Source organism: Anoplophora glabripennis, unplaced genomic scaffold (assembly GCF_000390285.2).
Source record: "Anoplophora glabripennis isolate ALB-LARVAE unplaced genomic scaffold, Agla_2.0 scaffold145, whole genome shotgun sequence".
Taxonomy (NCBI): Eukaryota; Metazoa; Arthropoda; class Insecta; order Coleoptera; family Cerambycidae; genus Anoplophora; species Anoplophora glabripennis.
Genome location: NW_019416303.1, coordinates 335,697 through 361,745, shown reverse-complemented (window position 1 = coordinate 361,745; position 26,049 = coordinate 335,697). Strand labels below are relative to the sequence as shown.

The following is a 26,049-nucleotide window of genomic DNA, read 5'->3' as shown; positions in this document are numbered from 1 at the left end:
AATCGGATATTAGATTCTTTATTTAATTATAAACATAATTTTGTGAAAAAATTATTAGAAGGTTTGAATTCTTTTTTATTTAATATAAAAATAACTTATATAATTTTATCTAGATATGTGTACACAAATTTCTATATTAGATAGGTTAATATAGCTTAAGTTTTGTTTTATAAAATAAAATAAAAATTCTAATAAATCTAAACCAACAATATTTTTTTTTAATAATTCCCACATAAAGTTAATGTTAGGTTAGGTTGTTTGTGTAATATCAAAAAACTTTTCTGGCATTATGCAGATACATAAACTTCTAGAAAGTTAATTAAGATCAGGCTAAGACTTTTTATATAGTAATATCATTGAGTATACTATTTACAAATGCACCACCTTAGACATTAGCTATACTAAATTATTAAAATATGTTATTGGTTAAATAGGCATAATGGTCAAATGAGTGTAAATATTAATATTTCTTTTCACTTAACATCAATTTCAAATCACTTGCTGCCCATAGAAATAAATTTGCGGTACTTAATAACCTTGTTTCAGAGAATAACTAAGAAACGACATAGGGAGAAAGGAAAGTAGCGTATGACGTCATTTAATGGAAACGACGAATTGAATGCCAAGGAATAATAACAGATAAACAAAAACAGGCTTTTAAATATACAGGTTACAATTTTTTTTTCTTGGAAACTAGATCCCACCGGTTAAAACTGACTACAGATTTGTATTCAGCACCCTCGAAAATAAGGGGAGGCATTTGTGAGGATTTGATCGTATTCCGTTATAGTAAATACTGAATATTAACATTTTATTTAAGATAAATATCGCTATAATTATCATATCTGTATACTGGCATCTGGCTTGTAATGACGAGATTAAATTGTATGGATCCCTGGGTGAGTTGGCAATATATCTTAATGGAGTAATCAAATAGTTGCGATGCAATCATTAAAATGATCTCTCTAATCATTTCTGTATTAATTCAAAACAAGTACCACTTCAGTGATTACTGACTACTAATTTCAAATATTTTCGTAATTGGTAATGTTTATATCATAACTACATGAAAAACAGAAGTGGTCTTTAATTAAATATTTTTCAAATACGTAATTTGATTAAAAATTCCTGTTATAAGAGATTCATATTTACTAAAATTCGAGCTAAAACTTAAGCAACACTATCTTCGTACTACAAAATCGATACATTTTATTTTATTTATTTAAATACTGGAAAACAATTGTCTTGAAATTTACTGAATGTTTCACAATAATAGCTGTTTACATTTTTTCCGTAGGACAAGTCTTCTGCATGTATACATGATGTGCAGGTTAAGCGTCGTTGTCACGTTGTGATGAAACTCCCCAATATTAATACTCGCTATATTTTGAAACCTGTTAATCTTACGCCCCTGTAATAAACAACTTATTCGTTCATTTATTATTATCCTCATGCTGAAGTAATTGTAGTTAAACTTTTTACACCCTGTATTCTAATGCTGATTCCTTAAATATTGTCAGTAGTTTTTGTATTTAAGATGACAGAGTAATTCTGGCCCCGGATTCGGATTCAGCGCGTCAAACGGATCATGGGTCCAATCATTTGAAGAGACCGCTTTTCTTGTTTTGTATTGTTTTGTTTTTTTTTTGAGCTGTATTCTTTATTTTGCCTACTTTTTACCTTAAACAATACCTACTGCTAATTGAAAATTGATGACGTATCTAAAAGTAAGAAAATGTTCATCTATAACAATTATATTCCACACATGACATAAAAAGATAAATAAATATTCACAAAATAGCTAAATACATACCAAACCTAATTAAAAAATTATTTAGGTTGTCATTAAAAAAATTAAAACAAAGTGTTTTGGCAAAAGATTTCACAAACTTCAGTTAGCCCCCTGAAGTACTGCAGAGATACAGTTAAAATTTTATATAACAAAATTTAGTTGGCGGTTTGTACCCGAAAAACAAAGTACGATAGAAAACAAATCGTCTTATTTTTTAATATTCTATCGGCCTCTGAATTGATGACATATTTTACAAAAACACCCTGTACATATATTAAAAACGTAAACATATAAACATAAATATTCTGTTTTTCCTCTTTGATGTGTATATTACGTAGCACATATAACTTACAGAGTACACAAAAAGTGCATGTGCGTACATCAGCTGGGGTAATCACAGGTAATCAGATAATTCATTCAAATATTATTTTATGTTATCCCAGATTCAAAATAATCCAAATATATTCACTAAATGCTTAGATTTTTGTATTATAGACACGCACTGTTTATTTTCATCCACGTATTGCAGTTATGTTAAAATTGCGCTTTTTAAAAACTTCTACTTTGCTTAATACTGTATAAAACAAAAGTACGGCCCTGGATTGTACGGTTAAGCAACGGACCGACTGACTGTGCAAAAAGTGTATTTAATTTATTTATCAATTATTTTCGACAATTACTTCATTTTTAGAATACCTTAAAAGTCGTACCTACATCATGAACACAATACACTGTACTTATTATGTTGATGTGATGTAATTAAATTTACGTTCTGATACGTCTAAGCACTAGATTATATTTATATATTTTATCAATGGCACGCACGGTATGCTTTTTGATAATTTTACACTCATTATATCGCGATGGAAATACCGAGAACACATGTTCAAGGTCTGAAGTATTAAAATTACAGTTTCGCGTAGCGAGGTTCGGATTAATCTGTCTACTATTGTCATCCGACACTGTTCTCTTCCCTTTCGCTCTGCAACAATGACTGGTGAAAAAATAGTGAAACTGGACCAATTGTTGAACGGTTACATTGGCGATTCCAAATCCATCGTTGATACTAAATATTCAAGGTTAACCGGACCCGGTGAAAACTATGGAAGCATCTTGTTGAAGGTTGACATAACCTTAGAAAATAAAAAGGATAATTCTCGAGAGGAACTACACACGGTTGCCAAACTCATACCGGAAGATGAATTCTTCCAAAAAATCTTCAATGTTCAAGTGAGCTGTAAAGTGGAGATTAGTTTCTACGACACTATCGTGCCGACACTTCAGCGGTTCCAGAAGGAAAAGGGCGTGCAACAAGTGATGGACTTTTTCCCAAAGATGTACGCATCCAGGTTAAATTTGAACGACAGCGACACAGTGGACCAAAATGCGGTGTTGTTATTAGAAAATTTAATAGAAGCTGGTACGTAAACTCTATACTATGTATACTGTAAGTACTTATTATATTAAATGTACAGGGTGTTATAAAAGAGAAAAGATGTTAAAGAACAAAAAAAAAAGAAAAATGATCATACGGACATATGCCTGGAAACAATTTATTTACGAGATACGGCAGGGTTTTCGAGATAAGGGAGGTTTACGCAAAAAACAGTTTTTCTTTATATCTTTGTTTATATAAAATATGACTAAAGGTATTACCTAATAAATCTACAATAAGACAAGAACACGAAATAAGAAATAATACCTTTTGGAGAATATATCATTCTTTAAATTTTACGGATATATTACTTTTTGTTCAAATTAATTCAGATTAGGTGACTTTTATTGTTTGCTCGTGTAGTAAACTTATTTAACAGGGTGTCCCACTTAACTTCCCACCCCACTTATCTTGGTTAGTTTTGCAGATATAAAAATTTTGTTGACATAAAAGTTGTAGTGTTTTTTATGAAGTTTCTGTTTGTAGCAACAAAAAAACCATTCAAATTTAAATGTCGATGTGACAGGTAGAACTTATTATTTTTTTAATGGAATATCCCGTAAATTATTACATTTTTTGATAATGGACTAGAAGCTCATCATCTGTATACTGAGACTTATCCTAATCATCTAGTTCTCTTCTTTCTCTTCTTTTTTAATTTACTCTGCTTTTTCAGAAAATGTTACCATTTTTGCGAAAAATTGAGTGGCGCAAAGAAAACCTCCATACCTTCGAATCTATACCCTTGAGTTATATCAACTATCACCGTCCTAATCAAATTGCGCACTCATCAGATAATGTCCTATACCAAATTTGAAATGATTTGGTCAACCCATTTTTTAGATTTTAGGTTTAGCAACATCGAGAACAAATGCTTTAAAAAACATGTATTATATTATTAGGGCAATTAAGGCATTAAACTGGTTTCAAACAAACTCAATTTTTTTTTCTAAAAAATTTTATCAAATGAAATCAGACAATATTTTTAGAAATTTAGGTATACAAAAAATATCTAACCTCACAAATAATAATGTCGATATTGCGGGAAATAACTACTCTATGAACTACAATGCCCCAACTACCACTGAATTACACCTACAATACTAAACAGCTAGTAATAAATAGTTACTCAAAGTAAAAAAGTTGGACTATAGCTCTTGTGTACCTGTCATATCTCCGTCAAAAATGAATATACAAATCAGAAATTTTAGGGGTGTACTATAGATGGGCAGACCTAAGAGAGCACGTAATTTCAATTCACCCCTTCCACCCTAGGGGGTGCGGAGGGGGTGAGGGGTGCTTTTTTAGACGTACCCTATTTATTTTGCGATTTTCGGATTCTACGCGTAAAACTACCCCCGGACACGCGTTCTTGCGGGTACGTCTAAAAAACCACTCCTCACCCCCTTCGGACCTCTTAGGGTGGAAGGGGTGAGTTGAAATAACGTTCGCTCTTAGGTCTCCCCACCTATAGTACACCCCTAAAATTTCAGATTTTTATATTCATTTTTTGACGGAGATATTGCTCAGGTGCCCAAGAACTATAGTAATCGAAAAAACGACAAAGTCCGTACGACGGTGGATTTCGGTTTTTGTGTGAATTCGGCAAGAACACATTTCCGGGAGTAGTTTTACGCAGAATCCGAAAATCGCAAAATAAATAGGGTGTGTCTAAAAAAAACCACCCCTCACCCCCTCCGCTCCCCATCTATAGAACACCATTAAATTTTCAGATTTTTATATTCATTTTTGATGGAGATATGACAGGTACCCAAGAGCTCTCTCAACGGTAAAAAATTGTTATCAATAAAAATAAAATTATTTTTATTGATAACAAAATAAGTGAAAAGGAAGTGTTGTCGGGGCGAGCGTTCGCTGGAGAGTCTTCTTGGTGTGGAGTCGTTCGCATGTATAAGTATCTGGTCCTTGGTGCCAATCTGCCGTGGTCCTTTTCCGGGAACCATATCCCGCGTTGCACATTGTTTCTTGTCGCTTGCAACGGTTAGGCCGTCCGTCATCAGGCTGGTGCTCTTGACGTAATACGGATGGGTCACTTGCGAACATGTGTACCCACATTTGGATAATTACATGTTTGAATTCATTTGATGATTTGATTGAATTTGTTTGAAGTAGTTTAATACTTTTCAGTTTAAGAATAAAAAAATGCATAAATAAATTGTTTACTTTAACTGTTAAACTTTTTTCGCATTTATTAGCTTTTTACACAGTAAATTGTTTAAAAATATGACATATTTGTATATAAATTAAGTGATTTCTTACTTTTACTTAGGTAAACCATTAGTTCATGTTTTACTAGTCTACGTCAAACACCTTCCAAGATGTTACAGGGTGTTTTTAAATGAAGTAGCAAAAATGGTACCAGTGAATGTAGAGCCAAAAATAAGAGGATTGAAGTAAACATACCTTATATGAAAGTTGCACCCCTGAGGCGATATACCTTCTTGAAGAAGGGGATTGAAATTCACATTTTAATTTTCTTCTTTAACATGAGGAATTCTAGAGACACGACACTTGCATCCTACTAATAAAGAGACAACTTTTCAATATTTGTTTGATCATTGACGTATTTTATACAGGAGTGAAACAGTCAACCCCATTGTAATATTTTATTAGAAACTTTTTATATGAAGCAAATTATTTATTCAAAAATATTTATGGGGAAGACTGATTTATTGCGCTACTTTTTATCTCTTGTAATTTCTCGATAAAACCGATAGTTTTCTAGTAAAAAAAAATTAGATGCGTCATCGTTCACTAAAGGGGTAATTGCAAAAATTTGTAAAAATAAAGAAGGCGGAAGTCATAACAAATAAATTGTTATTTATCATATTAATAAATTGACACTTTCTGTCAAGCAATAATTAGTGCCAATTGATTAATTTATTATTAGAATAATTATAGCTGAAGAAGCTATACTGGAACATCTAGAACAAGACTGTGGTACAAGCACAATATAGGTGTCCAGGCAACTGCAAGTTTCTCACAGTCTTGTGTGGAATGTAGTTCATGAAAATCTTTTATACCCTTTTCACCATCAACCCGTGCAAGAATTGAATGACCCTGATTTACCTAACCGCGTGGATTTTTGTCAATGGTACATTAATATTTCAGGCATGACTTAAATTTCCTAATGAATATACTTTTCATCGATGAAGCAAATTTTCCTAGAGTAGGTGCAGTAAACCTTCATAATGTTCATTCATGGTCGGAAGAAAATACTTATGAAATATTTGTTTCAAGGTGTCGACATAATTTCAGTTTAAACGTTTGGATGGGAATTACTTTATACTTTAGTAGGTTCTTTTATTCTTCCACACAGGCTTGGAGCGGCCGAGTATCTTAGATTTTTTAACGAAAATCTTCCAACATTACTTGAGGATGTACCCCTCCATACACGTCAGGTGATGTGGTATATGCACGATGGGGCGCCTGCACATAGTCCACTTGCCGTTAGAGAATGGTTAAATTAAATTTCGTGTCTCTAGCATTGCTCATGTTAAAGAAACAAATTGAAATGTGAATTTCAATCCCGTTCTTTAAGAGGGTATATCGCCTGAGGGGTGCAACTTTCATATAAGGTATTTTTACTTCAATCCTCTTATTTTTGGCTCTACATTCACTGGTATCATTTTTGCTGCTTCATTTAAAATTTATTTATTTTTTTAAACTATAACATGCAGTATGTCGAAAACTATGCTATACGAACTTTTCTTATTATAATAATAGAAGGAAGCACCTCCTAAAATATGTGCATTCATTGGTCTATTTACATTAATTAAAAAAGTTGAATATTTGAAACTAGCATCCAAGGAAATAATGTTTGTATTTTCTCATGTATAAAATGAAACTCATGTATTATGAACAGAACAATATCTCTTTAGTTATCTTACTTGCTTAGATTAATGACGCACTAGTGAAATCTTACTATTATTTTTTAGGTTACAAAAACGTGGACCGTTTTGAAAGCTTCGACCTACCGACAGTCAAAATCGTCCTGAAGGACCTGGCAGCCTTTCACGCGGTTCCCCTAGCACTGAAACTTTTAGAACCCGAAACTTTCCAGTCCAAAATTCGACCGTACTTGGTGGCCTTCCAGCCACCGCCACCGGATGAAGAAAATCCAGACGGCAAAAAATTCACCGATTCCTTCGAAATAGTTTTCGATATTTTGAAGGCCGACGAGGAGTGTAAACCTGTTGTTCCTCTACTCCGAGAAAAAAGCAAATTGGGGCCACAGTCGGATATTCACCAAAACGAACCGTGGGCTACAATGGGCCATGGAGACTTCTGGATCAACAACACCATGGTAAAGTTTGAAGAAGGTAGACCAGTAGCCAATAAAATGGTAGACTTTCAGAATCCTAGATACCTCTCGCCGGCCGTAGATTTGTTCTTCCTGTTGTGGTCTAGCGTGAAATTGGACGTTCTGGACGAACACTATGACAATCTAGTGAAATTTTACCACGAAAACTTCATTAAACAACTCGAGGAACTCCAGTGCGATACCTCTCCTTTTACTTTTGAACGATTCCTGGAGGAATTGCGGCAGGTGGCGGATACCGAAGTGATGCACAACATGTTTTTCACGGTTTTCGTTATTTTTGCTAAAATTAAAGAGTCGGGACCTCCCAAGATGCCACATGAGTTAGAACCAGAAGATGTTACCGAAATAGGCAAGGAGAGGATAATCCATTTCATCAGAGCTTGCAAAAGGAAAGGATGGCTGTAGTATAAAAAATATTAATAAATATTATTAAACCCTTATCAACTTAATTTTCTTCAAAAATCGTTGGTAGAGACTAATGTGACAACACAAATATTCTATTTCGGAATTCGGACAGCAAATTTAAGATTAGTTCAATTTTTAAATAACTTCTTTACTGATCCTGAATTTTTAAAAAAACTTCTTATATAAGATGTCCGGAAACGAATCAGCCATATTTCAAGAGTAGCTTTATTCGGTGAAAATAAACCAATTTAATCAAGATACCTTCTTCTTATTTTAAAAAGTTATGAGTCCTCAAAAACAGTTTTATTTATTTAATTTTTTAATGCAACTTCACAGTCCAATAAAACTTGATGTAATTTTGGGATACCCAGTGATAAACAAAGACTTAAGGTAAGTTCATGCAGCAGCGATTTGCGAATTGCGATTAACGATTTTACGATTTATACAGAAATTTTACGATTACGACAGAAATTTAACATTCGTACATGCACATTCGCGAAAACTAGTTACTTTTAAATTCCTTGTGTTACTTGCCTTGCTATGCCATGCCCCAGTCAAGAAATTTAGATATTCTTGGGTAAACAAAATTAAACAACATAACCTAAACTCACAAATATTTTTGTGATTACATACTCAGGAATTACCAAGACATTCATAAATAAACATTCTTCAACGATGAATGTGATAAATAACAGTGATTATCATTATGTTATTTATTGTCAATGGCGTAGAAGATGATTGCATGTTAATCGCTTGGTTTTTTATAAGCAAAATTCATTTTCATCGTGCATCTGTTTTTTGTATATTAAATTTGAAAACAGAAAATATAGCCAGAAAAGTGAAAAGTTGAAAAGTACTTGCAAAAAACAGGCCAGGCTCCTGTTCGCTTATCACAATTTGATAATGGAAATGAGATGAGGTTACATGACACTAATAAGTATTTTAATTACTTGCGAATGACGGAACTGGCCGGACTGCACATGCGCAGTTTGTCAAAATTATTGCGATAATCGCCAAAAATAGAAACCGTTTCTATTTTCCCGCCCCCTATATTTAAATTTTGCGATTCTCGCAATATATTGAAATGAAGGAATGGATGTCAAAAATATTTTATTTCAACCAATCAAATTGAAATCCGCAAATCGCAAATCGCTACTGCATGAACTTACCTTTACTGTTTGCTTAAAACATAGTCACTAGGAATACATGAAACAGCATTTTTTTTACCATCTTTTTATTGTCTATAGTCACTATTTACTCGCACTGTTTAAAGATATACTTGTTCCATGTCTCTAAAATATAGCTTTTCTGAGACAAAATAGATAACAATTATTTATTACAGTTTCCATTTGCTAACAGCTGAAGTTGTGAATGCATTTTAATCTAACTATACCTAATTTTTTCGCTAAATTTATGGCGGTATTAAATACATTTTTTTTTCATAATTTAGACAAACTTACCTTTTCAAATAATTCAAAAACATTTCAAGGGCTAAATGTTGACCTTTGGATAGAGGTAAATTGATCTATATTGCAAAAACAGTTTAAAATTCCATGAAATTAGATCACAACAACTGAAATCTATTTTGATTGGCTTGCGGGCTTCGGTGACGGTTTAAATTTCATAGCGTTTCGACAAAAAGTTATTCTCTTCAGAAGAAGAATCTCAAAAACTATTTCAATTTCAGTTATGGAAGAACGTTAAAAAATGAAGATGATCTGTTTTTGAAATGAAATAGAAAATACATTTTTGCTTAGGACTAATATTTAGAAATGGTTTAATTTCCAAAATTTCCGGAGTCTTTAGCGATATTGATCCCACATCTCCGCTATTGAATGACATATTTACAAACCAATTGTTACTTTTAATTATACCAATCTTCAACTCAAGTTTTATAATTCTGTCAGATGTCTTCATAGATATTTAGATAATGTGACACATTTTTCGAATTTCAACACCCTGTATCTCAAAATCAAACCATTCCCGAACGTTCCTACGTAGGAATTTTTGATTTTCAATTACCCAAATTCAATTCTAAAATTGGCCGATTAATCTTTAAAGACTCTGTATATTGTTATGAAAATATATAAAATATTTATTTTGTGTGATGTGGTTTTAATAAATTTAATTTAATTTGATTTAATTTAATTTAATTTAATTTTATTTATGTATTGAGTGTTGGTTTTTGGTTTTGTGTCTGTAATTGAATTTTTTTTAGATTAACTGTAAATTGTTTAATACAAACCTTTATTTTATTCACCTCGTATATTAATTTTGTTTATCCCTTGCTAGCTATCACTAAGATATTTGTTTTAATTTTAATCTCAGGAGTCGGTTCTGTAACAATCATTCATAAACTCGCAATGCAGCACGCCAGAAAATAGAGTTTTTACAATTTTATACATTATTTATTTAAATTCATTAAGGAGATTATAAGAAAACAAAATTTTCAACTGGTTGGCTTTAAATCAGAAATGGCATCGTATAAATGAAATTTTTTTTTAGGTTGAACAATCATAAAGAATATTTTGGTTTTTCTGTACCTTTCCTTATCCTACAACAATTTTTTCAATACAAGGACTGGGCTTGTTTCCTTTTTTATTTAAAATTTTTTATGATGTTTGAATTATTGATTGATACTACTGTCACCACTCGTCCGTGTATTGTATTGCATATCTTAACTTATACAAATTTAATTCACATGATTTGACGTTTAAAACTAAGATGAAGAAGAGTTTTTAAAGCTACTTTTTGGATTGCTAGTATGTAAATTTGTGCAGGTAAGTCCTGTTATATTAATTTTTCCTTTTCTAAGGTATACTGTATTAATAGTTTGTTATTTGTAAGGTATAGCTATGAATTAATACTTTAGTGCACTTTATTTTGCTATTTTTAGGTACCTGTTGGTTACTGGGTACTTCTTTCCTTGTTGGAAACGCTGACGATGTCTGTTGTACCATTTATGGGCCACTGGAATACCTCTCCGGATACTGCCTGATATTTGTTGCAAAATTTTTCTTCACTGTCGACTTTCTTTATGTGGATTTTGAAGACAAACGATTTTCGATGTTACTAGTAAGTTTTAATTTACTTCTTGACTGTTTTTTCTTGAATTATTTAATTTTTGTTGGAGCTACTTCTCCTCTCTAGCTTTTTACCAAAAAACCAAGCCGTAACTAGTAAATAAACATTTGTTTTTTCACCTTCTGGAAATTTCTAGTGTTTATTTTTCCTTAAGGTCCCTTCACATAAATTCCAGTCTTTGGGCGTCCTTTTTTCACAACACTTTCACTGCACTTCTTATACCTAATACATTTGTTACAATGTCCTTTTATTTTTAACATATAAATTTATTACTTATTATTAAATATTCCTTATTTTCTGTTCTTTTTTCTAGGTCATTTTCTGGTACTTGTAAAGCCAACTTTAGTTTTGACATTTGATAAAATTTATAATTTAATTTGACATTTGATAATAAATTTTCATATTTGACTTCAGTTCATTTAAGATATCTTCTCTACAGTTACTCGTCTACCCAAATTATGCATATCAAATTCATCTATGAATATTGAGCTGTCTTTTGATATATGTCACTCTGGTTTTATATTATGTTTTCTCATAGTATTTCTTGTGAACAAGTGTCGCTGTCATGCATTCTTTTAAAAATTTATTTTATATTTGTGAATTAAATTTAAAATTATCAATTTAATACTATGTGATATCCTTTATAATTACTTCTTTTATATTCAGTTTTTATATTAACAATTTTATGCTATTTTATTGTTTGCTATATTAATAATTAATTTTTATTTTTGGACTAAAGTTCGGTCAGGTAATTTTTCAATCGTGATTTCGGTTTACATTTTCAATTCATTACAATATGTATACATTATCAACCTTATTCCATATTTAAGAAATGCTTGTATTTAATTTGCAGTATCAATGACCTCTGACATTGACCCCGTTTAGCTAACGATACCACTACAGGAATATGGTTAGAGCCTACTTTTTGTCAGGTGAAAATGATGCTGTTGCAAGCAGACGATGTCAGATGGATTATCTCGACCTATCAGAACCGAATAAGAAAATGTTTGTCTCAATGGAGCTTTCTTATCTTGATATTTGCATTCGTTAGTTAAGTCAAAAATATCCCCAAATATTTCCTTTGAAGTTATGCATGTATTTTATTGTCGTTAGTTAAAGTTAAAATCTCGGATATAAAAATACATTTTTAGGAATTAAAATTTTCTTCATAAATTTCAAATCTAACTTGGTAATCCATAATCAAGGATTAACGGACGCAAATTAACGGAAGTTCCTCTTTTATAAACAATCGCGATTATCTTCGAAACCGTTGATTATAAGTAGGTATGGGAAACCCCTATATCAATCGACGCAGAATTTAATTCTATGACTAATAAAATTGTTGGTGTTCCAACCTTTGAAGATTACTGTAGTGGACGCAAAATTTTGAGGACCCTGTGCATAGCTGGGTCAAATGAGGTACATTATCTATGAATTCATAACATATACTACTAATAATGCAAGTATGACATTTCTAGCTATATGGACGTTAGAGATATTTTATATTAATCGTTAAATTAAATTAAAAAAAAAATCTAAATATCTCGAAAACTATCAATTTTCAAGGCATAGATGTAGTGACAGAAGTTACTCAAAACAACTACTAAAATCGATAAATGATATATAAAGTGGGGTATTCCATTTAAAACAACGGAGATGACGTCATTTACGGCGAAATCGGAAGTACCGCACACTTGAAAATATTTCACTTAAAAAAATGAGTTGAACCCAGATAGGTGTCGAAATTTCAATCCTCTATTGTAACTAGAAGTTTAAAAACTAGAAAAGACAATTTAAGCTATTTACGTATAAAAATTTGGCAAGCATCAAAAAATTATTTTTATACGCATTTTTTACATAAGGGTGGTTGTCGCCCTTAATACGGCCCGGGTATATACAAAAAGATAGGGGATTTAGCAGAAAGAGGTAATTTAGAGAAATTTAACAGACATCATGAAATAGTAGGTAGGTACTTATATAAATTTACAATATTCACCTAAGGGCGGTATCCACCCTTAGCTATGAGGATTGGAAATATATACCCCGTATATTAATCCGATTTTCGAGTCATTTGAATATATAGATGTTGAAAATTTTAACAGGCATTACCATATGAACGAAAATTATGTGAAAAACAGTTGCTGGGAATCCGTTGCTGTATTCACATCCGTAAAAACTTGCCAAAAGATGTCACAAATTTCAGTTAGCACCCTGAAGTGCTATAGAGATATAGTTAAAATTTTATATAACAAAACGTTTACATTATGTACCCGAAAAACAAAATACGATAGCAAAAATATCGTCTTATTTTTTAACATTCAACCGGCCACTGAATTGATATTTTACAAAACACCCTGTACATATATTAAAAACATAAACATATAAATATAAATATTCTATTTATCCTCGTATCAAATAGGTATATTACAAAGCCCATATAGGGTCGGAAAGTCCCCATGGTTTATCGGCCGTTACGTGAGAGCGATAAAGTAAGTCATAGAAATCCGTGCGATAGAGAAAGATGGCGTCTAATAGTCACCGCCCATTTCGCCCTTCCACAAATAAGAAGTGGATCTTATCGCTCTCACGTAACGGCCGATGAACCATGGGGACTTTCCGACCCTGTATATCTTACATAGTACACAAAAGTGCATGTGCGTACAGCAGCTGGGGTAATCATGGAAAATCGGATAATTCATTCAAATATTATCTCATGTTATCCCAGAATCAAAATAATCCAAATATGTATATTCACTAGATATTTGAATTTTTATATTATAGAAACGCACTGTTTGTTCTCATCCACGTATTGCAGTTATGTTAAAATTGCGCTTTTTAAAAACTTCTACTTTGCTTAATGCTGTATAAAACGAAAGTACGGCCCTGGATTGTACAGTTAAGCACCGGACCGGTTGTATTCTGCGAAAAGTGTATTTAATTTATATATCAATTATTTTCAACAATTATTACTTCATATTGAGAATACCTTAAAAGTCGTACCTACATCATGAACACAATACACTGTACTTATCATCCTGATGTGATGTAATTAGATTTTGAGCACTAGATTATATTTAAACATTTTATCAATGGCACGCACGGTATGCTTTTTGATAATTGTACACTCATTATATCGCGACAGAAATACCGAGAACACATGTCAAGGTCTGAAGTATTGAGGCTACAGTTTCGCGTAGCGAGATTGGGATTAATCCGTCTACTATTGTCATCCGACACTGTTCTCTTTCCCTTCGCTCTGCAACAATGACTGCTGAAAAAATAGTGAAACTCGACCAATTGTTGAACGGTTACATTGGCGATTCCAAATCCATCGTTGATACTAAATTTTCAAGGTTAACCGCGCCCGGTGAAAACTATGGAAGTATCCTGTTGAAGGTTGACATAACTTTAGAAAATAAAAAGGATAATTCTCGAGAGGAACTACACACGGTTGCCAAACTCATACCGGAAGATGAATTCTTCCAAAAAATGTTCAATGTCCAAGTGAGTTGTAAAGTGGAGATCAGTTTCTACGACACCATCGTGCCGACGCTTCAGCGGTTCCAGAAGGAAAAGGGCGTGCAGCAAGTGATGGACTTTTTCCCCAAGATGTACGCATCCAGGTTAAATTTGAACGGCAGCGACACAGTGGACCAAAATGCGGTGTTGTTATTAGAAAATTTAATAGAAGCTGGTACGTAAACTCTATACTCTTTAAACTGTAAGTACATATTATATTAAATATACAGGGTGTTATAAAAGTGAAACAGTGTTAAAGTATAAAAAAAATATATCATACGGACATATGCCTGGAAACAATTTGTTTTCGAGATTTACGCAAAAAAAATAGTTTTTCTTTATATCGTTGTATTTATGGAGTCATTGTGAAGATAAGTTGCGAAAAACTGCAAGTTCACAAGAGGGCCTTATTATACCACGTTGGTTTAATAAGGCCCAGAGGTTACAGTTTTTAAAAAGTAAAATGTTTTTAAAATTTTTGTCTCTTCTACTATTTGTTTAACTTTTGTGATACCTAACTCAAAATTAATAAAATTAATAAACTTTGTAGAAAACATGATTTTTTGCAAATAACAAAATATACTGCATATTTATTGCATATTTAAGTTAAGTGACTCTTATTTGCCTCAAGTACCTTAGGTCCCTACGAACTTTTCTTCTCATAATGATACAAGGAAGCACCTTCTAAAATATGTGCATCCATTGATTGGTCTATTTAAATTCATAAAAAAAGTTGAATATTTGAAACTAGTAACCAACGAAAGAATATTTGTATTTTCTCATAAATAGAATGAAAGTCATGTACTCTGAACAGAACGATAGCTTTTTAGTGATCTTATCTGCTTCGCGATGATACATTTTTTACGCAAACTCGCTTGACAAAGACTTTCTATTTTATTTTCTCTTTACTCAAGCTTGTTATAATTGTATTGTTTCTAAGTTTTCTTTGGTTAATAAAAGATTAGGTTAATGACGCACTAGTGAAATCTTATTATTTTTCAGGTTACAAAAACGTGGACCGTTTCGAAAGCTTTGACCTGCCGACAGTAAAAGTCGTCCTAAAAGACCTGGCAGTCTTCCACGCGGTTCCCTTAGCCCTGAAACTTTTAGAACCCGAAACTTTTCAATCCAAAATTCGACCGTACTTGGTGGCCTTCCAGCCACCACCACCTGAGGCCGAAAATCCAGACGGCAAACAATTCACCGATTCCTTCGAAATAGTTTTCGACTTTTTGGAGGCCGACGAGGAGTGTAGACCTGTTGTTCCTCTACTCCGAGAGAAAAGCAAATTGAGGCCAGAGCCGGACATTCACCAAAACGAACCGTGGGCCACAATGGGCCATGGAGACTTCTGGATCAACAACACCATGGTGAAGTTTGAAGAAGGTAGACCAGTAGCCAATAAAATGGTAGACTTTCAGAATCCTAGATACCTCTCGCCGGCCGTAGATTTGTTCTTCCTGTTGTGGTCTAGCGTGAAATTGGACGTTCTGGATGAACACTATGACAACCTAGTGCAATTTTACCACGAAAACTTCATTAAACAACTCAAGGAACTCCAGTGCGATACCTCTCCTTTTACTCTTGAACGATTCCTGGAGGAAGTGAAGCAGGTGGCGGATACCGAAGTGATGCACAACATGTTTTTCTCGGTTTTCATCATTTTTGCTAAAAAGAACGAGTCAGGACCTCCCAAGATGCCACATGAGTTAGAACCAGAAGATGTTACCGAAATAGGCAAGGAACGGATAATCCATTTCATCAGAGCTTGCAAGAGGAAAGGATGGCTGTAGTATAAAAGTTATTAATAAATGTTAAACGAATACCAAATATTATTAAACCCTTATCAAATTAATACAAAATAATTTCTTCAAAAATCGTTGGTTGAGGCTAATGTGACAAAACAAATATTCTATTTCGGATTTCGGGCATCAAAATTAATATTAGTTCAATTTTCAAATAACTTCTTTACTGATCCTGCATTTTTTAAAAAACTTTTTATATAAAATGTCCGGAAACGAATCAGCCATATTTCAAGAGTAGCTTTATTCGGTGAAAATAAATCAAATTATATCAAGTTACCTTTTTCTTATTTTAAAAAGTTGTGAGCCCTCAAAAACAGTTTTATTTATTTAATTTTTTAATGCCGCTACTCCATAGTTCAATGAAACTTGATGTAATTTTGGGATACTCAGTTATCAACAAAGGCTTATTTCTTGCTTAAAACAAAGCCACTAAAAATACTTGAAATACTATTTGTACCATATTTTTTATTGGTATGGATTTTACCAAAACACAAATGTCTAGTCATTCTATTTACAAGCACTGTTTAAAGATATATCTACTTGTTGCATGTCGCTAAAATATAGCTTTTCTGAGACAAAATAGATCACAACGTTCTACTATAGTTACCATTTGCTAACAGCTGAAATTTTTAGATGTATTTTTAATCTAATTATACCTAATTTTTCCTCTAAATTTTTGAGGGCTAAATGTTGACTTTCGGATAACATCGACTTCCTGATAGATGTAAATTAATTTATATTGCAAAACAGTTTAAAAAAGAAAATTAGCAAAAAATTATCATTTAGTGAGAGTATAGCACAATAACTGAAATCCACATTTGATTGATTTTCAGATTTCAGTAATGGTTTAGTCCTCACAGCGTTTCGACAAAAAAAATACTGTCTTCGAAGAAATTCGAAAACTGTTTCAATTTCAGAGTTTAAAATTATGGAAGTTCTTATTAACGTTAAAAAATTAAGATGACTTGCTTTTGGAATAAAATAGAAAATATATTTTTGCTTAGGACTAATATTTAGAAATAGTGCAATTTCCAAAATGTCCGTGACATCAAATTTCTGGCGTCTTTAGCGATATTGATCCCGCATCTATGCTATTGAACGACATACGTATTTACAACCCAATTCAACGGATTGTTACTTTTAATTGAATCGGTCATTTTGAAAAGGGGTCATCTCTAATTTTTTCTATTTTCTATTCTCTAAGCGTAGGCCCAGCGATTCCTGAAGAAAACGGGTCAAGTCTCATCGTTTTAGGGCGTTCTAGACGAGACGAAACCAAGCATTCATTTGGAAAAGGAGTCATGTCTTGGATATGGCCCGTTTTCAAAATGAATCGCACACTTCTTCTTACTTTGCTGTCAATAAGTATTATGAATTTCAATTTACCAGTCAAGAACCGGGTGTAGTGATTGCTAAACCCTTCATCGACTGTATAGCAGAAGAATGCTTTTGCTTACTGGAGAAAACTACTTTATTACCCTTCATGCCTAATCCATCAAGTAATCCTGCTTATAATGGGAAAATTCCTATAAACATTAAAAAAACTGATGATTTAAAAAAGTTGTATCAGTACGTGCCAGACACACACAAGCAGTTTTACGATGAGCTCTACCTTTCGCCCACGACCACCAACGAAGAAGCTCCTGAAGAATTTTGAAACTGTTCATTATCTTCTGCAGACACTCCATCATAATCAAATCAAGGTTTTTCAGTTTTGTGATTACAAATTATGCATATCGAACGCTTTTAAAATATTGCAAATAAACTTTTTTTAAAAAATTAAGTTTTGCTATTGAAAATCCAAGTTCATTTTGAAAACGGGTCACTTACACCATGAAAAATTAATTTTCCTATGCACTACAACGATTAAAAAATGTCAAAAACCCGATTAGTGTATCAGCTAGAATGCTTGTTAATAGAAAAAAAGTAACAATTCTACAAAATACAAATCGTACATTACGTTTTTTGTTTCCCGTGTAAAATTTGAAAAATTGGAGATGACCCCTTTAGAAAATGACCGATTCAGTTAGACAAATCATAAACTCAAGTTTTATAATTTTACGTAAGATGTCTTCATAATCATTTAGAAAATGTGACATTTTTCGAATTTCAACACCCTGTATCTCAAAATCGAACCTTTCCCGAACGTTCCTGTGTAGAAATTTTTGTTTTTTAATTATCTAAATTCAATTTTAAAATTGGCCAATTAATCTTTAAAGACTGTACATGTTTTTTTAAATATTTCGAAAACTAATCATGTTAGCCTTCATTTTTAGAGGCATAATGTTGGTCCCCTGATTAAGCAACTTTGACCCCATTTAAGCTACTGCGTACCTCTTACCGTTTCCGAGATCCCTGTAGCGAGAAGTGAATTTGTAACAGCCTGTACATATCTTACACAGTAGGTACACAAAAATGCATGTGCGTACAGCAGCTGGGGGTAATCATAGGTAATCGGATAATTCATTCAAATATTAATCCATGTGTGAGGTCCGAGGTTCAGCCAAAGACATTTTTAGTGTTGAATATTCATAATGTAGGGCCTCTTGAGATAGTGAAATATTATGTCTAGCCCTGTGTTNTGTCAATAAGTATTATGAATTTCAATTTACCAGTCAAGAACCGGGTGTAGTGATTGCTAAACTCTTCATCGACTGTATAGCAGAATAATGCTTTTGCTTACAGAAGAAAACTACTTTATTACCATTCATGCCTAATCCATCAAGTAATCCTGCTTATAATGGGAAAATTCCTATAAACGTTAAAAAAATTGATGATTTCAAAAAGTTGTATCAGTACATGCCAGACACACACAAGCAGTTTTACGGTGAGCTCTACCTTTCGCCCACGACCACCAACGAAGAAGTTCCTGAAGAATTTTGAAATTGTTCATTATCTTCTGCAGATACTCCAGCATAATCAGATCAAGGTTTTTCAGTTTTGTGATTACAAATTATGCATTTCGGACGCTTTAAAAATATTGCAAATAAACTTTTTTTAAAAAATAAAGTTTTGCTATTGAAAATCCAAGTTAATTTTGAAAACGGGTCATTTACACCATGAAAAATTAATTAATTTCCTATGCACCAGAACCATTGAAAAATGTCAAAAACCCCATCAGTGTATCAGCCAGAATGCTTGCTAATAGAAAAAAACCTAACAATTCTACAAAATACAAATCGTACATTACGTTTTTTGTTTCCCCTGTAAAATTTGAAAAATTGGAGATGGCCCCTTTTCAAAATGACCGATTCAATTAGACAAATCATAAACTCAAGTTTTATAATTTTACGTAAGATGTCTTCATAAACATTTAAAAAATGTGACATTTTCCGAATGTCAACACCCTGTATCTCAAAATCGAACTTTTCCCGAACGTTTCTACGTAGAAATTTTTGTTTTTTAATTATCTAAATTCAATTTTAAAATTGGCCGATTAATCCTTAAAGACTCTGTACATGTTTTCTTTTTAAATATTTCGAAAACTAATCATGTTAGCCTTGATTTTTTAGAGGCATAATGTTGGTCCCCTGATTAAGCAACTTTGACCCCATTTAAGCTACTTCGTACCTCTTACCGTTTCCGAGATCCCTGTAGCGAGAAGTGAATTTGTAGCAGCCTGTACAAATCTTACACAATACACAAAAATGCATGTGCGTACAACAGCTGGGGGTAATCATAGGTAATCGGATAATTCATTCAAATATTAATCCATGTTATCCCAGAATCAAAATAATCCAAATATGTATGTAGGTACATATATTCAATAGACTAGTGTAATATAAAGTCCCTGTATGACCTCTATTTTTATTTTTCAGTATAAAAACGTATCTAATGTAACATATAATCTAACATCAGCATTCCTGTCGCATCATCTTATTCCAGAAATGCTGATGCATATAATTTATTCCTATTTAAAGCCGCTAGATCATATGTACAGCACAGTATAGTTTTTGCTTCATGTTTGTCAACTTACGTTGGTGCTAATAAAAAGTTATAAACATCCAGACCTATAATTTTATTCTAGATTTTTATATTATTGAAACGCACTGTTTGTTTTCATCCACATATTGCAGTTATGTTAAAATTGCGCATTTTAAAAACTTCTACTTTGCTTAATGCTGTATAAAACGAAAGGACCGATTGTATTGTGCAAAAAGGCAATTACTTCATATTTAGAACAGGTACCTTAAGGCGGTTTTCCACTAAACGGACAAAACAAAAACAAAACACAAACTTGTGTGGAACACTGCGTAAAATGTCAAATACTAACATAAATATAAAATAAAAGAACATCCTACCTGATCTCGTTTGTTTTTATTTTAATGAAATCTTATTGTTAATTCATAATAAACATTGTTTATCAACCAATTGTGCATTTTAATGAAATATTAGAAGAATAATCCTACATATACATAAGTATTTATTGTAATATTTCGTTTGTTCATAATTTTCGAGATAAAAAAAATAATAAGAAACCATATGGTGCGTTTAAAAAAAAAAAAAATGTCACACGATGGACTCAAACCAGCAATCTCGTGATTGTCAGTCCCGAACGCTACCAATTAGGCCACGCTCCCAGTTGGAGAATGTCACATCTAGTGGATTTAGGTGTCAGGTAAAACTTCAAAATCGATTATCTCGGTAATTTATGAACGTTGCATCGAACTACTTCGGAAAATTCTTATTCAATGTCCAAACTACACGTACCATAACTATCAAAAATTACAAAAATCCGACTACCTTACCTTCTCCGTGTTAGATGTTTATAGCAATACTGTACAAAAATAAAGTTTTGGGTCAAACAATGAGACAGTTTTTTTTCCCGTAGAATTGAATGGTGTAATCAGTTTTAGAATGTTTTTTAATTTAAACAAATTATCAACAGTTACTGAAAAATTCATTGCTGCAAGTCATTGAACTGTTATTACAAAATTTTTTATTTCCCCAAAAAGTATCAAAGCGAAGAAAATGATTACCGGCAGAACTCTGACGATGATTTTTCTAGTAGAATTTTTCTTTGAAAAAAAAGTGTTTCAGGCCGAAAAAAATGAATATCTCAAAAACTTCTCAATTTTTTTTATCTAAAAAAATTTGAGGTTATTTAAGACAGAGAAAGGTATACTTTCACTAAGTTTCGTCAAAGTTAAATTATTTTTGCGGGAATGAAAAATAAAAACGAAAAATCAGAAAAAAAACAGTTTTTCGCATTTTTCTCGGAAATTTTGCGGTTATGTTAAAAAGTGACCTCTACAAATCTTGTAGATTTTTGCAAGATCTACAACTTTTGTATTAGATAGTTTTTTGTTTGACGTCAACTTTCGCCAGAAATCCCAATGATACAATTTTTCATAACTTTTCAACGTTGGCGTTGGTTTAATAAGGCCCAGAGGTTACAGTTTTTAAAAAGTAAAATGTTTTTAAAAGGATTGTTTCTTCTACTATTTGTTTAACTTTTGTAATACCTAACTCAAAATTAATAAAATTAATAAACTTTGTAGAAAACATGATTTTTTGCAAACAAAATATACTATTTATTGCATATTTTAGTTAAGTGACCCTTATTTGCCTCAAGTACCTTAGGTCCATACGAACTTTTCTTCTCATAATGATACAAGGAAGCACTTTCTAAAATATGTGCGTCCATTGATTGGTCTATTTAAATTCATAAAAACAGTTGTATTGAATATTTGAAACTAGTATCCAACGAAAGAATGTTTGTATTTTCTCATAAATAGAATGAAAGTCATGTACTCTGAACAGAACAATAGCTTTTTAGTTATCTTATTTGCTTCGCGATGATACATTTTTTACGCAAACTCGCTTGACAAAGACTTGTTATTTTATTTTCTCTTTAAATAGATATATGACTTACTAGTCAAACTTGTTATAATTGTGTTGTTTCTAAGTTTTCTTTGGTTAATAAAAGATTAGATTAATGACATATTAGTGAAACATTACTATTATTTTTTAGGTTACAAAAACGTGGACCGTTTCGAAAGCTTTGACCTGCCCACAGTCAAAGTCGTCCTGAAAGACCTGGCAGTCTTCCACGCGGTTTCCCTAGCCCTGAAACTTTTAGAACCCGAAACTTTTCAATCCAAAATTCGACCGTACTTGATGGACTTCCAGCCACCGCCACCTGAGGCTGAAAATCCAGACGGCAAAAATTCACAGAAACCCCGGAAATAGTTTTCGACATTTTGGAGGCTGACGAGGAGTGTTGACCTCTAGTTCCCCTGATCCGAGAGAAAAGCAAATTCAGGCCGGAAATTCACCAAAATGAACCGTGGGTCACAATGTGCCATGTAGACTTCTGGATCAACAACACTATGGTGAAGATCGAAGAAGGTAGACCTGTAGCCAATAAAATGGTAGACATTCAGAACCCCAGATATGTCTCGCCGGCTGTAGATTTGTTCTTCTTGTTGTGGTCTAGCGTGAAATTGAACGTTCTGGATGAATACTACGACAACCTAGTGCAATTTTACCACGTAAACTTCATTAAACAACTCAAGGAACTCCAATGCGACACCTCTCCTTTTATTCTAGAACGATTCCTGGAGGAATTGAAGCAGGTGGCGGATACCGAAGTGATGCACACCGTGTTTTTCACTGTTTTCGTCATTTTTGCTAAAAAGAACGAATCAGGATCTCCCAAGATGCCACATGAGTTAGAACGAGAAGATGTTACCGAAACAGGCAAGGAGAGGATAATCCATTTCATCAAAGTTTGCAAAAGAAAAGGATGGTTGTAATATAAAATGTATTAATAAATGTTAAACGAATATCAAATATTATTAAACCCTTATCAAACTAATACAAAATAATTTCTTCAAAAATTGTTGGTTGAGACTAACGTAACAACACAAATTCTATTTCGGATTTCGGACATCAAATTTAAAATCAATCTATTTTCTCTGCTATTAACTCAATGTTTAATTAATTTTTTTGCTGATCCTTAATTTTTAAAAAGGCTTATCATATAAAATGTCCGGAAACGAATCAGCCATATTTCAAGAGTAGCTTTCTTGGGTGGAAATAAAACAAATTATATCAAGTTACCTTTTTCTTACCTACTTTAAAAAGTTATGAGCCTTCAGCAACAGTTTTATTTATTTAATTTTTTAATGCAACTCTATAGTTCACTGAAACTTAATGTAATTTTGGGATACTCGGTGATGAACAAAGGCTTATTTCTTGCTTAAAACAAAGTTACTAAGAATACCTGAAAACTATTTGTACCTTATTTTTTATTGGTAGGGATTTTACCAAAACACAAATGTTTAGTCATTCTATTTACAAGCACTGTTTAAAGATATATCTACTTTTAATTAGAGTTTTATAATTCTACGTCAGATGTCTTTATAAATATTTAGAAAATGTGACATTTTTCGAATTTCAACACCCTGTACCTAAAAATCGAACCATTCCCGACCAGTCCTACGTAAGAATTTTTTTGTTTTGTGACTACGCAAATTCAATTTTAAAATTGGCCGATTACCAACCTCAATCCTTTTTTCAGAAGTGTATGTATTTAATTTATAAATCTCAGTATCAATATCTCTGAAATTGACCCAGTCTAGCTAACCACACCACTATCACTACGTAAAGTAGGTAAGGGACACATTTAGGAAAATTAAAGCAGGTCATATTAAAACGTTATAAAATTTTAAACAAAATACCACGTTTCTACTATTATCATATCCAGACACTTCAGCAGCCAATTGGTGTTATAAATAATAAATCGTGAACATTTTAAACTTAAGCAGAATCCGATCCTGTTCCAGACGTTTTTATTTTTGTTTAGTGTTGTGTAAGTGTATAACCTTACGAAGTTAATTATTTCGGTGTTTAGTAAAAGTTAGTGTATTTTTATGTTTCCGTTTTCAAGTCCTTGTGTGATATTATGAAAAAGCTTTTATACGAATCAAGGAATTAGTCCAGGGAACGAAGAGAAAAATAAGGTAAAACCTCTAAATACTTTCGGGTAGATCCGATTTTTATGAAAATTTGGAATTAAGTTTATTTCACCCTGTAAATGAAAAGTGCTTGATATGCGCTTCTTATTTTTAGGGTATGAAAACCACCCCTTAGGCTAAAAAACTGAATATAAAAATAGGTGTTATATAGACCAAAATCATATCTTAATATACCGGGTGATTCAGTTTGATATTCGCGGTCCCGTATCTCTTATTTTAACAAATAGCTATAACAAACCTCATATATTTTTAAATCACCGCTTAAACTCTATCAAATGACATTATTAGATCGTCTCCATGGTAACATATGTCAAAATTGCTATAGTCAACTGTTTTTGTTCAAATGGCACACTATATATTTTTTTATCGATTCTGAAAGATATATTTTTTTTGCGTTCATATATATAAGGAAGTCTATAGTTTCATTAGAAATATTACTAGAAAAACAGCAAAAAAGATGAACCCTAGTTTCCATAGCTTTATTCTGAAAAATGATAGCCAACTGCGGAAACAACTGAATTTTGACGTTTCTAAACAACGGCTTGTCAAAATAATTGACATTTTGTACCTACCTATTCTATCAATAACTAATTATAACATGAATACTTACAGTAACCAAGAAAAACGATATGATTTTAATTTATGGAGAGGACCGAAAGAATGCTAAAGCTGCCAGGTATTTATAGCAACATCGTTTTCCAGAGACAACTTCCATCAGATAAAATTTTCGGAAAGTTGGACAGGAATTTAGCGGCAGATGGAAGTTTTCAAAAGAAAGAGTTTTTAAACCCAGAAGGGCAAGAGATGAAGCACGTTCGATAAAGATGTTAAATGACCTGCTAGATGTCCGGATCTCACTCCTATAGATTTCTTTCTTTGACCTTACCTAAATGATATTGACGACCTTTAAAGCAGAATAAGAGTAGAGGGGATTAAATGAAGAAACACTAGAATGTGTTTATAGAGAGGGAGTTCTGTGTTTGGAAGCAAATGGAGGTCATTTTGAACATTTGAAATAAGTATTGTTTTAAATTGTTACATTATTATCGTATTAAAAATAAAATATGTTACTTTAAAAACATAGTAGCTTGTTTCCGTAGCTGGCTATCATTTTTCAGAATAAGGCTACGAAAAGTAGGGTTAATTTTTTTTGCTGTTTTTCTAGCAATATTTCTAATAAAACTATAGGCTTCCTTACATAGCTGAACGCAGAAAAAAAATATCTTCCAGAATTGATAAAAAAATATTTAGTGTGCCATTTGAACAAAAACAGTTGACTATAGCAATTTTGACATATGTTACCATGGAGACGACTAATAATGTCGTTTGATAGAGTTTGACCGGCGATTTAAAAATATGTAGGGTTTGTTTAGAGCTATTTGTTAAAATAAAAGAGATACAGGGCCGCGAATACCAAACTGAATCACCCGGTATACCTTCAGTATCACGTGGAGAACAGGTGCTCCAATTCTTGATACCAACAGCACCTTGATTGTGCGCGCATAGAGCAACAAAAGAGGCTGTGCTGCATTTAAAATTGGAGCACATTTGTCGTCTAGTATTAATGGCTATTTCTTCGAGATCTCCAGGAAGTTCTTGCCGAAGTAATTCCAATTAATCTTGGAATATTAACTGGAGAAATCGTTCACAAAATGTTAATCTCAGCGGGCAGTCTGGTTCAA

General features: G+C 32.5%; 3 protein-coding genes across 5 annotated transcripts in view; 2 read left to right on the top strand and 1 right to left on the bottom strand.

The window, feature by feature from the left end:
• The window catches only part of LOC108904288 (transmembrane protein 47), a 422,552-nt gene that overhangs the window by 226,501 nt on the left and 170,002 nt on the right, over positions 1-26,049 (bottom strand). The gene's annotated exons all lie outside the window — the stretch shown is intronic.
• On the top strand, positions 2,671-8,233 carry LOC108904286. 2 transcript variants are annotated; one of them, XM_018706773.1, is made up of 3 exons: positions 2,671-3,212; positions 7,187-7,554; positions 7,606-8,233. In XM_018706773.1, exons 1-3 carry the CDS (start codon positions 2,783-2,785, stop codon positions 7,975-7,977), a joined length of 1,170 nt encoding a protein of 389 aa, XP_018562289.1. In that variant the 5' UTR covers positions 2,671-2,782; the 3' UTR covers positions 7,978-8,233. The 2 variants fall into 2 exon arrangements, with proteins under 2 accessions (XP_018562289.1, XP_018562288.1); XM_018706772.1 differs by having other exon boundaries at positions 7,187-8,233.
• LOC108904287 overlaps positions 14,222-26,049 on the top strand; it is a 24,698-nt gene continuing 12,870 nt past the window's right edge. The window contains exons 1-2 of one of the 2 annotated variants that reach the window (XM_018706774.2): positions 14,235-14,755; positions 15,583-16,403. In XM_018706774.2, coding sequence (XP_018562290.1) covers positions 14,326-14,755; positions 15,583-16,373 — 1,221 coding nt within the window. In that variant the 5' untranslated portion in view covers positions 14,235-14,325 and the 3' untranslated portion in view covers positions 16,374-16,403. Of the gene's footprint in view, positions 14,756-15,582; positions 16,404-26,049 lie in introns of those variants that run through there. The other variant, XM_018706776.2, reaches the window with a different exon arrangement.